The sequence below is a fragment of the Dendropsophus ebraccatus genome, chromosome 11 (genome assembly GCF_027789765.1).
Source record: "Dendropsophus ebraccatus isolate aDenEbr1 chromosome 11, aDenEbr1.pat, whole genome shotgun sequence".
In the NCBI taxonomy this organism is placed as follows: Eukaryota; Metazoa; Chordata; class Amphibia; order Anura; family Hylidae; genus Dendropsophus; species Dendropsophus ebraccatus.
The window spans coordinates 3,369,290-3,383,964 of NC_091464.1; the positions used below are offsets into that span (position 1 = coordinate 3,369,290).

A 14,675-nucleotide genomic window follows, 5' to 3' on the forward strand; every position below is an offset into this window, starting at 1 on the left:
TGACAGCCATAGCATACACATGTCACCTCCTGACAGCCATAGCATCGTACACAGCTCTGCTACATAGAGCATAGATCGTACACAGCCACAGCTCTGCTGTATCACATGACACATAACCACAGCTCTGCTATATACACGGTACTTGTGAGTGATCACGTGGTCATGACATCACCAAAGGTCCTTTAGCTTGGTAATAAGAAGCCGTCCCCTCCTGTGCATGTGACTGATCACGTGATCACATCATCGCCAGGTCCTGCAGCATCTCAGGAAATAACAGGAACTGCATCTTCCTGTCACATTTCCCGATCATGGAGGCGGCTCTGGAGCAGCACCTGGAGGAGACGTGAGTGACTAATGTATATATATATATATATATATATATATATATATATATATATATATATATACCTATAGCTGTATACACCCCCCTATAGCTGTATACACCTCCTCTATAGCTGTATACACCCCCTATAGCTGTATACACCCCCTATAGCTGTATACACCTCCTCTATAGCTGTATACACCCCCTATAGCTGTATACACCTCCTCTATAGCTGTATACACCCCCCCCTATAGCTGTATACACCCCCCCCCCCTATAGCTGTATACACCCACCCCTATAGCTGAAGTGATACACCACCCCACCTTCTATACTGTATACAAACACCCCCCCCTATAGCTTGTATACCCCCCCCTCCTATAGCTGTATAACCAACCCCCCCCTATAAGCTGTATAACAACCCCCCCCCCTATAGCTGTATACCCCCCCCCCCTCCTGATAGCTGTATAATACCCCCGCCCCCCTCCCTATAGCTTGTAATACACCCCCCCTATAGCTGGATACACCCCCCCTCCTATTAGCTAGTATACACCCCCCCGGTCCTAGAGCTGTAGAACCACCCCCCCTACCTATAAGCTGTATACCCCCCCCCCTCCTATAGAGCTGTATACCCCCCCCCTCCTGATAGCCCTTACACCCCCCACTACCTATAGCCTGTATAACACCCCCCCTCCTAATAGCTGTATACACCCCCACCTACTATAGCTTGATATACACCCACCCCACCCTATATCTGTTATACAACCCACCCTCCTATAGCGTGTATACACGGGCCCCCTCCTATAGCTGTATACACCCCCCCCCCCCCTCCTATAGCTGTATACCACCCCCCCCTCCCTATAGCTGTATACACCCCCCCTCCTATAAGCTGTATACACCCCCCCCTCCTATAGCTGTATACACCCCCCCTCCTATAGCTGTATACACCCCCCTCCTATAGCTGTATACACCCCCCCCTCCTATAGCTGTATACACCCCCCCCTCCTATAGCTGTATACACACCCCCTCCTCCTATAGCTGTATACACCCCCTCCTATAGCTGGATACACCCCCCCTATAGCTGTGTACACCCCCCTCCTATAGCTGTATACACCCCCCTCCTATAGCTTTATCACACCCCCCCTATAGCTGTATACCACCCCCCCCTATAGCTGTATACACCCCCCTCCTATAGCTGTATACACCCCCCCTATAGCTGTATACCCCCCCTCCTATAGCTGTATACACCCCCCCCCCTCCTATAGCTGTATACACCCCCCCCTATAGCTGTATACACCCCCCCTCCTATAGCTGTATACACCCCCCCCTCCTATAGCTGTATACACCCCCCCTCCTATAAGCTGTATACACCCCCCCCCTCCTATAGCTGTATACACCCCCCCTCCTATAGCTGTATACACCCCCCCCTATAGCTGTATACACCCCCCCCTATAGCTGTATACACCCCCCCCTATAGCTGTATACACCCCCCCTCCTATAGCTGTATACACCCCCCCTCCTTAGCTGTATCCCCCCCCACCCCCTCCTATAGCTGTATACACCCCCCCCCTATAGCTGTATACACCCCCCCCTATAGCTGTATACACCCCCCTCCTATAGCTGTATACACCCCCCCCTATAGCTGTATACACCCCCCCCTATAGCTGTATACACCCCCCCTCCTATAGCTGTATACACCCCCCCTCCTATAGCTGTATACACCCCCCCTCCTATAGCTGTATACACCCCCCCCTCCTATAGCTGTATACACCCCCCCCTCCTATAGCTGTATACACCCCCCCCTCCTATAGCTGTATACACCCCCCCCTCCTATAGCTGTATACACCCCCCCCCTCCTATAGCTGTATACACCCCCCCCTCCTATAGCTGTATACACCCCCCTCCTATAGCTGTATACACCCCCCTCCTATAGCTGTATACACCCCCCCTCCTATAGCTGTATACTACCCCCCTCCTATAGCTGTATACTACCCCCCCTCCTATAGCTGTATACACCCCCCCCCCTATAGCTGTATACACCCCCCTCCTATAGCTGTATACACCCCCCCCCTATAGCTGTATACACCCCCCCTCCCCTATAGCTGTATACACCCCCCCTCTCCTATAGCTGTATACACCCCCCCTCCTATAGCTGTATACACCCCCCCTCCTATAGCTGTATACCCCCCCCCTCCTATAGCTGTATACACCCCCCCTCCTATAGCTGTATACACCCCCCCTCCTATAGCTGTATACACCCCCCCTCCTATAGCTGTATACCCCCCCTCCTATAGCTGTATACACCCCCTCCTATAGCTGTATACACCCCCCCCTCCTATAGCTGTATACACCCCCCCCTCCTATAGCTGTATACACCCCCCCCTCCTATAGCTGTATACACCCCCCCCTCCTATAGCTGTATACACCCCCCCCTCCTATAGCTGTATACACCCCCCCCTCCTATAGCTGTATACACCCCCCCCTCCTATAGCTGTATACACCCCCCCTCCTATAGCTGTATACACCCCCCCTCCTATAGCTGTATACACCCCCCCTCCTATAGCTGTATACACCCCCCCCCCCTCCTATAGCTGTATACACCCCCCCCCCTATAGCTGTATACACCCCCCCCTCCTATAGCTGTATACACCCCCCCCCCCTATAGCTGTATACACCCCCCCCCTCCTATAGCTGTATACACCCCCCCCCTCCTATAGCTGTATACACCCCCCCTCCTATAGCTGTATACACCCCCCCCCCCTCCTATAGCTGTATACACCCCCCCCCCCTATAGCTGTATACACCCCCCCCCCCTATAGCTGTATACACCCCCCCTCCTATAGCTTTATACACCCCCCCTCCTATAGCTGTATACACCCCCCCCTCCTATAGCTGTATACACCCCCCCCTCCTATAGCTGTATACACCCCCCCCTCCTATAGCTGTATATACCCCCCCTCCTATAGCTGTATACACCCCCCCCTCCTATAGCTGTATAGCCATGTACAGCTGGAGATTGGAGTTTTTCTGTCATCTTCTAATGGATTGCACAGATATTACCCAGGTGGAGGCCTTACCCTTCTATGGGTCACATCCTGGCCTGTCACGTTACGCTGCTCTGTAGCCTGTGGCCTGTCACGTTACGCTGCTCTGTAGCCTGTGGCCTGTCACGTTACGCTGCTCTGTAGCCTGTAGCCTGTGGCCTGTCACGTTACGCTGCTCTGTAGCCTGTGGCCTGTCACGTTACGCTGCTCTGTAGCCTTTAGGATGGCCTGTCACGTTACGCTGCTCTGTAGCCTGTAGCCTGTCACGTTACGCAGCTCTGTAGCCTGCGGCCTGTCACGTTACGCTGCTCTGTAGCCTGTAGGATGGCCTGTCACGTTACGCTGCTCTGTAGCCTGTAGCCTGTCACGTTACGCTGCTCTGTAGCCTGTAGCCTGTCACGTTACGCTGCTCTGTAGCCTGTAGCCTGTGGCCTGTCACGTTACGCTGCTCTGTAGCCTGTGGCCTGTCACGTTACGCTGCTCTGTAGCCTGTAGGATGGCCTGTCACGTTACGCTGCTCTGTAGCCTGTAGGATGGCCTGTCACGTTACGCTGCTCTGTGGCCTGTGGCCTGTCACGTTACGCTGCTCTGTAGCCTGTGGCCTGTCACGTTACGCTGCTCTGTAGCCCGTGGCCTGTCACGTTACGCTGCTCTGTAGCCTGTAGGATGGCCTGTCACGTTACGCTGCTCTGTAGCCTGTGGCCTGTCACGTTACGCAGCTCTGTAGCCTGTAGGATGGCCTGTCACGTTACGCTGCTCTGTAGCCTGTAGCCTGTCACGTTACGCTGCTCTGTAGCCTGTGGCCTGTCACGTTACGCTGCTCTGTAGCCTGTGGCCTGTCACGTTACGCTGCTCTGTAGCCTGTAGCCTGTGGCCTGTCACGTTGCGCAGCTCTGTAGCCTGTGGCCTGTCACGTTGCGCAGCTCTGTAGCCTGTGGCCTGTCACGTTACGCTGCTCTGTAGCCTGTAGGATGGCCTGTCACGTTACGCTGCTCTGTAGCCTGTGGCCTGTCACGTTACGCTGCTCTGTAGCCTGTGGCCTGTCACGTTGCGCAGCTCTGTAGCCTGTGGCCTGTCACGTTACGCAGCTCTGTAGCCTGTGGCCTGTCACGTTACGCTGCTCTGTAGCCTGTAGGATGGCCTGTCACGTTACGCTTCTCTTTAGCCTGTGGCCTGTCACGTTACGCTGCTCTGTAGCCTGTAGGATGGCCTGTCACGTTACGCTGCTCTGTAGCCTGTGGCCTGTCACGTTACGCTGCTCTGTAGCCTGTAGGATGGCCTGTCACGTTACGCAGCTCTGTAGCCTGTAGCCTGTGGCCTGTCACGTTACGCTGCTCTGTTGCCTGTAGCCTGTAGCCTGTCACGTTACGCTGCTCTGTAGCCTGTAGGATGGCCTGTCACGTTACGCTGCTCTGTAGCCTGTGGCCTGTCACGTTACGCAGCTCTAATCAGGAACCACAGAGAAGAGCATGCCGAAAATATCGGTGGCACATCCAAAGAGAAATAAATCAAAAAATATATATATGTATTGTATATCAAAGTAAACTTTATTGATACCAGAAAAACAGTGGGACAAACTGATTAAAAACATCTAAAATACATAAACAAAACCACCATAGTACCGTGTATAATAAGCACGGTACCAGGACAAGCCGACCATATAGTAAAAAAGGAACCTAACCGGTGTAAATGTAAAGTGATGAGATAGACACAAGTACAAGGATGAAGCTGCAGAGTAAAATGAAAAGGCCGAAGGCCCAAACAATAATGTATATCACCAGGAAAGGAGATCCATGTCGGCGTCCACTGAACGCAGCTCTGTAGCCTGTAGGATGGCCTGTCACGTTACGCTGCTCTGTAGCCAGTGGCCTGTCACGTTACGCTGCTCTGTAGCCAGTGGCCTGTCACGTTACGCTGCTCTGTAGCCTGTGGCCTGTCACGTTACGCTGCTCTGTAGCCCGTGGCCTGTCACGTTACGCTGCTCTGTAGCCCGTGGCCTGTCACGTTACGCTGCTCTGTAGCCCGTGGCCTGTCACGTTACGCTGCTCTGTAGCCCGTGGCCTGTCACGTTACGCTGCTCTGTAGCCTGTAGCCTGTCACGTTACGCTGCTCTGTAGCCCGTGGCCTGTCACGTTACGCTACTCTGTAGCCTGTAGGATGGCCTGTCACGTTACGCTGCTCTGTAGCCTGTGGCCTGTCACGTTACGCAGCTCTGTAGCCTGTAGGATGGCCTGTCACGTTACGCTGCTCTGTAGCCTGTAGCCTGTCACGTTACGCTGCTCTGTGGCCTGTGGCCTGTCACGTTACGCTCCTCTGTAGCCTGTAGGATGGCCTGTCACGTTACGCTGCTCTGTAGCCTGTGGCCTGTCACGTTACGCTGCTCTGTAGCCTGTAGGATGGCCTGTCACGTTACGCTGCTCTGTAGCCTGTGGCCTGTCACGTTACGCTGCTCTGTAGCCTGTAGGATGGCCTGTCACGTTACGCTGCTCTGTAGCCTGTAGGATGGCCTGTCACGTTACGCTGCTCTGTAGCCTGTGGCCTGTCACGTTACGCAGCTCTGTAGCCTGTAGGATGGCCTGTCACGTTACTCTGCTCTGTAGCCTGTGGCCTGTCACGTTACGCTGCTCTGTAGCCTGTAGCCTGTGGCCTGTCACGTTGCGCAGCTCTGTAGCCTGTGGCCTGTCACGTTGCGCAGCTCTGTAGCCTGTGGCCTGTCACGTTACGCAGCTCTGTAGCCTGTGGCCTGTCACGTTACGCTGCTCTGTAGCCTGTGGCCTGTCACGTTACGCTGCTCTGTAGCCTGTAGGATGGCCTGTCACGTTACGCTGCTCTGTAGCCTGTGGCCTGTCACGTTACGCTGCTCTGTAGCCTGTGGCCTGTCACGTTACGCTGCTCTGTAGCCTGTAGCCTGTGGCCTGTCACGTTACGCTGCTCTGTAGCCTGTGGCCTGTCACGTTACGCTGCTCTGTAGCCTGTGGCCTGTCACGTTGCGCAGCTCTGTAGCCTGTGGCCTGTCACGTTACGCAGCTCTGTAGCCTGTGGCCTGTCACGTTACGCTGCTCTGTAGCCTGTAGGATGGCCTGTCACGTTACGCTGCTCTGTAGCCTGTAGGATGGCCTGTCACGTTACGCTTCTCTTTAGCCTGTGGCCTGTCACGTTACGCTGCTCTGTAGCCTTTAGGATGGCCTGTCACGTTACGCTGCTCTGTAGCCTGTAGGATGGCCTGTCACGTTACGCTGCTCTGTAGCCTGTGGCCTGTCACGTTACGCTGCTCTGTAGCCTGTAGGATGGCCTGTCACGTTACGCTGCTCTGTAGCCTGTAGGATGGCCTGTCACGTTACGCTGCTCTGTAGCCTGTGGCCTGTCACGTTACGCAGCTCTGTAGCCTGTAGGATGGCCTGTCACGTTACGCTGCTCTGTAGCCTGTGGCCTGTCACGTTACGCTGCTCTGTAGCCTGTAGCCTGTGGCCTGTCACGTTGCGCAGCTCTGTAGCCTGTGGCCTGTCACGTTACGCAGCTCTGTAGCCTGTGGCCTGTCACGTTACGCTGCTCTGTAGCCTGTAGGATGGCCTGTCACGTTACGCTGCTCTGTAGCCTGTAGGATGGCCTGTCACGTTACGCTGCTCTGTAGCCTGTGGCCTGTCACGTTACGCTGCTCTGTAGCCTGTGGCCTGTCACGTTACGCTGCTCTGTAGCCTGTAGCCTGTGGCCTGTCACGTTACGCTGCTCTGTAGCCTGTGGCCTGTCACGTTATGCTGCTCTGTAGCCTGTGGCCTGTCACGTTGCGCAGCTCTGTAGCCTGTGGCCTGTCACGTTACGCAGCTCTGTAGCCTGTGGCCTGTCACGTTACGCTGCTCTGTAGCCTGTAGGATGGCCTGTCACGTTACGCTGCTCTGTAGCCTGTAGGATGGCCTGTCACGTTACGCTTCTCTTTAGCCTGTGGCCTGTCACGTTACGCTGCTCTGTAGCCTGTAGGATGGCCTGTCACGTTACGCTGCTCTGTAGCCTGTGGCCTGTCACGTTACGCTGCTCTGTTGCCTGTAGCCTGTCACGTTACGCTGCTCTGTAGCCTGTAGGATGGCCTGTCACGTTACACTGCTCTGTAGCCTGTGGCCTGTCACGTTACGCTGCTCTGTTGCCTGTAGCCTGTCACGTTACGCAGCTCTGTAGCCTGTAGCCTGTCACGTTACGCAGCTCTGTAGCCTGTAGCCTGTGGCCTGTCACGTTACGCTGCTCTGTTGCCTGTAGCCTGTGGCCTGTCACGTTACGCTGCTCTGTAGCCTGTGGCCTGTGGCCTGTCACGTTACGCTGCTCTGTAGCCTGTAGGATGGCCTGTCACGTTACGCAGCTCTGTAGCCTGTAGCCTGTGGCCTGTCACGTTACGCTGCTCTGTTGCCTGTAGCCTGTAGCCTGTGGCCTGTCACGTTACGCTGCTCTGTAGCCTGTGGCCTGTCACGTTACGCTGCTCTGTAGCCTGTAGGATGGCCTGTCACGTTACGCTGCTCTGTAGCCTGTGGCCTGTCACGTTACGCAGCTCTAATCAGGAACCACAGAGAAGAGCATGCCGAAAATATCGGTGGCACATCCAAAGAGAAATAAATCAAAAAATATATATATGTATTGTATATCAAAGTAAACTTTATTGATACCAGAAAAACAGTGGGACAAACTGATTAAAAACATCTAAAATACATAAACAAAACCACCATAGTACCGTGTATAATAAGCACGGTACCAGGACAAGCCGACCATATAGTAAAAAAGGAACCTAACCGGTGTAAATGTAAAGTGATGAGATAGACACAAGTACAAGGATGAAGCTGCAGAGTAAAATGAAAAGGCCGAAGGCCCAAACAATAATGTATATCACCAGGAAAGGAGATCCATGTCGGCGTCCACTGAACGCAGCTCTGTAGCCTGTAGGATGGCCTGTCACGTTACGCTGCTCTGTAGCCAGTGGCCTGTCACGTTACGCTGCTCTGTGGCCTGTGGCCTGTCACGTTACGCTGCTCTGTAGCCCGTGGCCTGTCACGTTACGCTGCTCTGTAGCCCGTGGCCTGTCACGTTACGCTGCTCTGTAGCTTGTAGGATGGCCTGTCACGTTACGCTGCTCTGTAGCCTGTGGCCTGTCACGTTACGCTGCTCTGTAGCCTGTGGCCTGTCACGTTACGCTGCTCTGTAGCCCGTGGCCTGTCACGTTACGCTGCTCTGTAGCCCGTGGCCTGTCACGTTACGCTGCTCTGTAGCCCGTGGCCTGTCACGTTACGCTGCTCTGTAGCCCGTGGCCTGTCACGTTACGCTGCTCTGTAGCCTCCGGCCTGTCACGTTACTCAGCTCTGTAGCCTGTGGCCTGTGGCCTGTCACGTTACGCAGCTCTGTGGCCTGTGGCCTGTCACGTTACGCAGCTCTGTAGCCTGTGGCCATTCACGTTACGCAGCTCTGTAGCCTGTGGCCTGTCACGTTACGCTGCTCTGTGGCCTGTGGCCTGTCACGTTACGCTGCTCTGTAGCCTGTAGGATGGCCTGTCACGTTACGCTGCTCTGTAGCCTGTGGCCTGTCACGTTACGCTGCTCTGTAGCCTGTGGCCTGTCACGTTACGCTGCTCTGTAGCCTGTAGGATGGCCTGTCACGTTACGCAGCTCTGTAGCCTGTAGCCTGTCACGTTACGCTGCTCTGTAGCCCGTGGCCTGTCACGTTACGCTGCTCTGTAGCCTGTAGGATGGCCTGTCACGTTACGCTGCTCTGTAGCCCGTGGCCTGTCACGTTACGCTGCTCTGTAGCCTGTAGGATGGCCTGTCACGTTACGCTGCTCTGTAGCCTGTGGCCTGTCACGTTACGCTGCTCTGTAGCCTGTCACGTTACGCTGCTCTGTAGCCTGTAGGATGGCCTGTCACGTTACGCTGCTCTGTAGCCTGTCACGTTACGCTGCTCTGTAGCCTGTCATGTTACGCTGCTCTGTTTCCTGTCACGTTACGCTGCTCTGTTGCCTGTAGCCTGTGGCCTGTCACGTTACACTGCTCTGTAGCCTGTAGGATGGCCTGTCACGTTACGCTGCTCTGTAGCCTGTCACGTTACGCTGCTCTGTAGCCTGTCACGTTACACTGCTCTGTAGCCTGTCATGTTACGCAGCTCTGTAGCCTGTCACGTTACACTGCTCTGTAGCCTGTCACGTTACACTGCTCTGTAGCCTGTCACGTTACGCAGCTCTGTAGCCTGTCATGGCTTGTTGTTGGGAGTCAAAGCTGTAGCCTCTGGGGCGTCCATATTACCCAGCCTTCCGGATATGACATATGAGGGGCTCCGCTCTTACCTGTACTCATGTTCGGCTTCCGGCATCTTTCCTCTCACCATCCTCTTCTGATTTACTTCTTGTGTCTTTACATTCAGGATGAAAATTCCGTCCATCGTTGGAGTCCTGTGCACGGATTCTCAGGGCCTGAACCTGGGGTGTAAGTCTTCTCTGCTTTATTCCGTTGTGTGTACTGTCACCAGAGAGCGGGCTGTCACCCTGCCAGCTGCCTCATGGGTCACTCCATGCAATATCAGGGTGGTATCTGGAGTGCTGGCGGCCCCCGGGAAGGGGAATGGTTGGACCCACCTGCAGATCCCACAGCGGGACAGAGCGCTCACGTTACCCCTTCCTTGCTGGGTCAGGCACAGCGCACTCAGCACAGCAAGAAGGGTTAATGCTGTCCCACTGCACCTCACCCAACCACCTCCTTGCTGGGCACTCAGTATAGTGTGTGGGTGGCACTGTGCTTGGTCCCTGACATGAACCCTTCCTCGCAGTGCCTTCCATCTACTGTGCTGAGTGCTCTGCGCCCGGTGCAGCATGGAAGTGGTTAAATGTCTCACACATGCTGGCTGGGTGCAGGGCCATGGACTCCCTCTGGGGTCAGCCTGTCCCTCATTGCTGTGCAGGTGCCTAGACGTTATGCGGCCCTGCTACTAATAGGCCCTATGACACCATACCATTATTGGACGTACTTGGCCGATAATTGGCTGTTTCTGGTGATAATTGTGAGCGCTGAGCTGACAGGTGTCTTATAATACGGTTTCCTCCCTTCTCGCAGGTTGTGGAAGTCTGTCTGATGAGCACGCCGGTGTGATCTCCATACTCCCTCAGCAGGCCGCTAAGCTTACAGCGGACCCCACCGACGTGCCAGTTGTATGCCTGGAATCTGACAGCGGGTAGGGCAAATACTGATTTTCCCTACCTTGACACGGTCCCCCTTACTATATATACGATTACCTGCCCCATCCACAAGCTTAGATGCTGCCCATTCTATATATAGTGGTATAAAACCTCTCTGTGTCTTTCATTGCTGGACAGTGTCACCTGGGCGGGGAGATGGGGGCCGGACTGCCATGAAGCCCCACCCAGGTGACACAAGTTTGATGGTGCTTGTAGGCTGCAATACCAGTGAGAAGACACACAGAGTCCCCAGGGGATTACAGTATAGATTGCTACAGAGAATGGGGAGATTTAGGCGGAATTGATGACTGCTTTAGTTTTAAAAAAAAAGGCATATTATTATTATTATTATTTTTTTTTTTACAAAGCAAAACTATGTGACATTGAGGCACCTTTATGCTGTGCCTGGCACGTAAAAAAAAAACACGGGTGTGATTTCTCACTAAATGTTGTAGTCTGACACAATTATTATAACTTACCCAACTGCTGCCACCTCTGTCCATGTCAGGAACTGTCCAGAGCAAGAGAGGTTTTCTATGAGGATTTGCTGCTGCTCTGGACAGTTCCTGACATGGACAGAGGTGGCAGCAGAGAGAACTGTGTCAGAGAGAATACACCACTTCCTGCAGGACATACAGCAGCTGATAAGTACTGGAAGACTAGAGATTTTTATATAAAAGTAAATTACTCATCTATATAACTTTCTGACACCAGTTGATTTGAAAGAAACTTTTTTTTGCTGAACTTCCCCATTACTGAGTAATCTTTTACCTGCAGGGCACGCGGCTGACGTCTTGTCACTTCTCTTTGCAGGACTATTATGATTCAGAAGCATGACCACCTGACCGTAGCAATCCACAAAATGACGTCCTAAGAGCTCCGTGCAGAAGCCCCCCAGCGAGAGCTCGCCCTCTGTAACTGTGCATTATAGATAGGGACGCCCTCTGTAACTGTGCATTATAGATAGGGACGCCCTCTGTAACTGTGCATTATAGATAGGGACGCCCTCTGTAACTGTGCATTATAGATAGGGACGCCCTCTGTAACTGTGCATTATAGATAGGGACGCCCTCTGTAACTGTGCATTATAGATAGGGACGCCCTCTGTAACTGTGCATTATAGATAGGGACGCCCTCTGTAACTGTGCATTATAGATAGGGACGCCCTCTGTAACTGTGCATTATAGATAGGGACGACCTCTGTAACTGTGCATTATAGATAGGGACGACCTCTGTAACTGTGCATTATAGATAGGGATGCCCTCTGTAACTGTGCATTATAGATAGGGACGCCCTCTGTAACTGTGCATTATAGATAGGGACGCCCTCTGTAACTGTGCATTATAGATAGGGACGCCCTCTGTAACTGTGCATTATAGATGGCGACGCCCTCTGTAACTGTGCATTATAGATAGGGACGCCCTCTGTGAGACTTCACTAACCTGTTCACCACTGACTGTTCCAGAGATATTAGACACTCAGCTCTTCTTGACACAATAAAGTCGGGGTCACGCTCTCTGCTTTGACCGCAGTGACGTCAGTTTCCGTAACTTTTTATGAGTAATAATGCTGGTGAGGGCTGATGAGCTGTAGCTCTGGTCTGAGCCCTTAGGCCGCCCCCCCCCCCCCTCCTCCTCCATCTTATTTAATGAATTAGCCATGACAACATAATGAGGCAGAGAGTTCCATAGTGTCACTGCTCTTACAGTAAAGAATATAGAGTTCCATAGTGTCACTGCTCTTACAGTAAAGAATATAGAGTTCCATAGTGTCACTGCTCTTACAGTAAAGAATATAGAGTTCCATAGTGTCACTGCTCTTACAGTAAAGAATACCTGTCTGCGCTAGTAGTGAAACTTTCTTTCCTCCTCCTCCTCCTCCTTGTCATGGTTACCGGCCTAGCTGCAAGGAGATCACTATACAGATCTCTGTACTGTCCATTCATATATATTGAGTTCCATTGAAGTTGATGGGTGGTGTGCCTGGACTGTATAGAATGAGGCCAGGTTCACACTGCGTTTACATGGTTACTTTTATCGTACACAAAAATACAGCCAACCATGTTGTACCCTAATAAGAGAAAAAAAAGGAAGTTTAGACTCCATTTTTATAATTGAAAATGGATGGCACAACTGCAGCTGTTTTTATACATTAAATGGACTTCAAAAACTGTGTGAGCCTGACCCATCGACCGCAATCTATTATGACTAGAGATGAACAAGCACAACTCTACTGTGCTGGAGTGCGAACGTTTGCTGCAGCTTCAGGGAGAACATGAAGGTGGTCTATGGCTCTGCCCACCAGGACCCCACAGGCTGCAGCCACAGGGAGGCCGTGAGAACATGGAGGTGGTCTATGGCTCTGCCCACGAGGAGCCCTCCGGCTGCAGCTTCAGGGAGAACATGGAGGTGGCTTATAGCTGTGCCCACCAGGACCCCACAGGCTGCAGCCACAGGGAGGCCGTGAGAACATGGAGGTGGTATATGGCTCTGCCCACCAGGACCCCTCCAGCCACAGCCACTGGGAGTCCCAGAACACATGGAGGCGGCCTATAGCTGTGCCCACCAGGACCCCACGGGCTGCAGCCAACGGGAGGCCGTGAGAACATGGAGGTGGCCTATGGCTGTGCCCACCAGGACCCCTCCAGCCGCAGCCACCGGGAGTCCTAGAACACATGGAGGCGGCCTATGGCTGTGCCCACCAGGACCCCACGGGCTGCAGCCAACGGGAGGCTGTGAGAACATGGAGGTGGTATATGGCTCTGCCCACCAGGACCCCTCCAGCCGCAGCCACCGGGAGTCCCAGAACACATGGAGGTGGCCTATGGCTGTGCCCACAAGGACCCCCACGGGCTGCAGCCACTGGGAGTTTGGGAGAACATGGAGGTGGCCAATGGCTGTGCCCACCAGGACCCCTCCGGCTGCAGCCACCAGGAGAACATGAAGGTGGCCTATGGCTGTGTCCACCAGGACCCTTCCGGCTGCAGCCCCAGGGAGTCCGCGAGAACATGGCGGTGGCCTACGGCTGTGCCCACCAGGACCCCACAGGCTGCAGCCACCGGGATTCCAATGCAGAAGGATCTGCCCCATGCTCCAGTTATGCTCAACTCTTAAAGGGAACCAATTGGGCTGATACGGCTCGGAGACGCAAGCGGAGGTTTACGTTAGAATTACTCAGTGTGCACATACCCTTACAACAGTGTCATTACATGGCGGCACCGTCTGAGAGAGCTCACACAGGCTAATAAAACATATAGCTGGAAACGCCTCATAAAAACTATATCCACTAAGACCAGACAAACCTCCGCCACACAGGTCAGGCGTCCAGATACAGAGCCGGCACCGACGCATATATATATAGTATAACTATATATAGTATAACTATATTACCATAACTATAAGTATGACTGCAGGTGAGCGGAATTCTGTCTGAGCAGCCATATTACTTACTGGCAGCCCATACTGGCAATTCCTATAGAAGGTGGAAGAAAAGTTGGATTTCTCTGTGCGTGCAGGTCGTGTCTCTCACCTCTGGCATGGTCAGATAGTTTTGCTTGTTTTCATCAGTCCTATCATTGCAGGAAGCCACACTGAGCAGATGCGGGGAGATTCTATGTTCCAGCAATGTAAGGACAGGTGGAAACAAGCAATAAAGTGTTAATCCCCCACCTATAAGACTATGCTGACCTCTAGCCTCTGTGTACGTCTACCCATCTAGGAAAACATAACACCAACACTCCGGTAAGATGCATAAACCTTTATAGGGGGGTTTAGTTTGTGCTGCTGCTTCAGACTACAGGAAAGAGAATTTATAGTGAGGAGATATTACACTTTCCCTTACATCCTAAGCAGCAGCACCTAATGGGAATCTACAAGATCACATAAAGGGGGAGAATCATAGAGCAGGCATGAGAACTGCTTTACCGAGGCTGGCTGTCCAGAGGTTCTCATGTTCAGAAGTATAAGACCACCGCAATATCTGATCACTGGGCATGCACATCTCCCCCTCACAGGATGTAGACCTTGTCCTTGTAGAAATAAGCTGTCACGGCTCAGCCCACATCCAGAGAGCACAGCCTTAACTATTCCTTTTCGGAGGACTTCAGACAAAAAACACA

At 53.1% G+C, this 14,675-nt stretch overlaps 1 protein-coding gene across 1 annotated transcript; it reads left to right on the forward strand.

Moving 5' to 3' along the window:
* The first annotated feature begins 235 nt into the window (after nt 1-235).
* On the forward strand, nt 236-12,093 carry LAMTOR5 (late endosomal/lysosomal adaptor, MAPK and MTOR activator 5). Its single transcript, XM_069945006.1, has 4 exons — nt 236-343; nt 9,751-9,812; nt 10,437-10,554; nt 11,372-12,093. Exons 1-4 carry the CDS (start codon nt 309-311, stop codon nt 11,430-11,432), a joined length of 276 nt encoding a protein of 91 aa, XP_069801107.1. The 5' UTR covers nt 236-308; the 3' UTR covers nt 11,433-12,093.
* The last annotated feature ends 2,582 nt before the right edge of the window (nt 12,094-14,675 follow it).

Coding starts and splice junctions, on each gene's coding strand:
- LAMTOR5 (XM_069945006.1), top strand. CDS start 309: ATGGAGGCGGCTCTGGAGCAGCACCTGGAGGAGAC. Junction 344..9,750: donor GAGCAGCACCTGGAGGAGAC/GTGAGTGACTAA, acceptor CTTTACATTCAG/GATGAAAATTCCGTCCATCG. Junction 10,555..11,371: donor TGCCTGGAATCTGACAGCGG/GTAGGGCAAATA, acceptor TTCTCTTTGCAG/GACTATTATGATTCAGAAGC.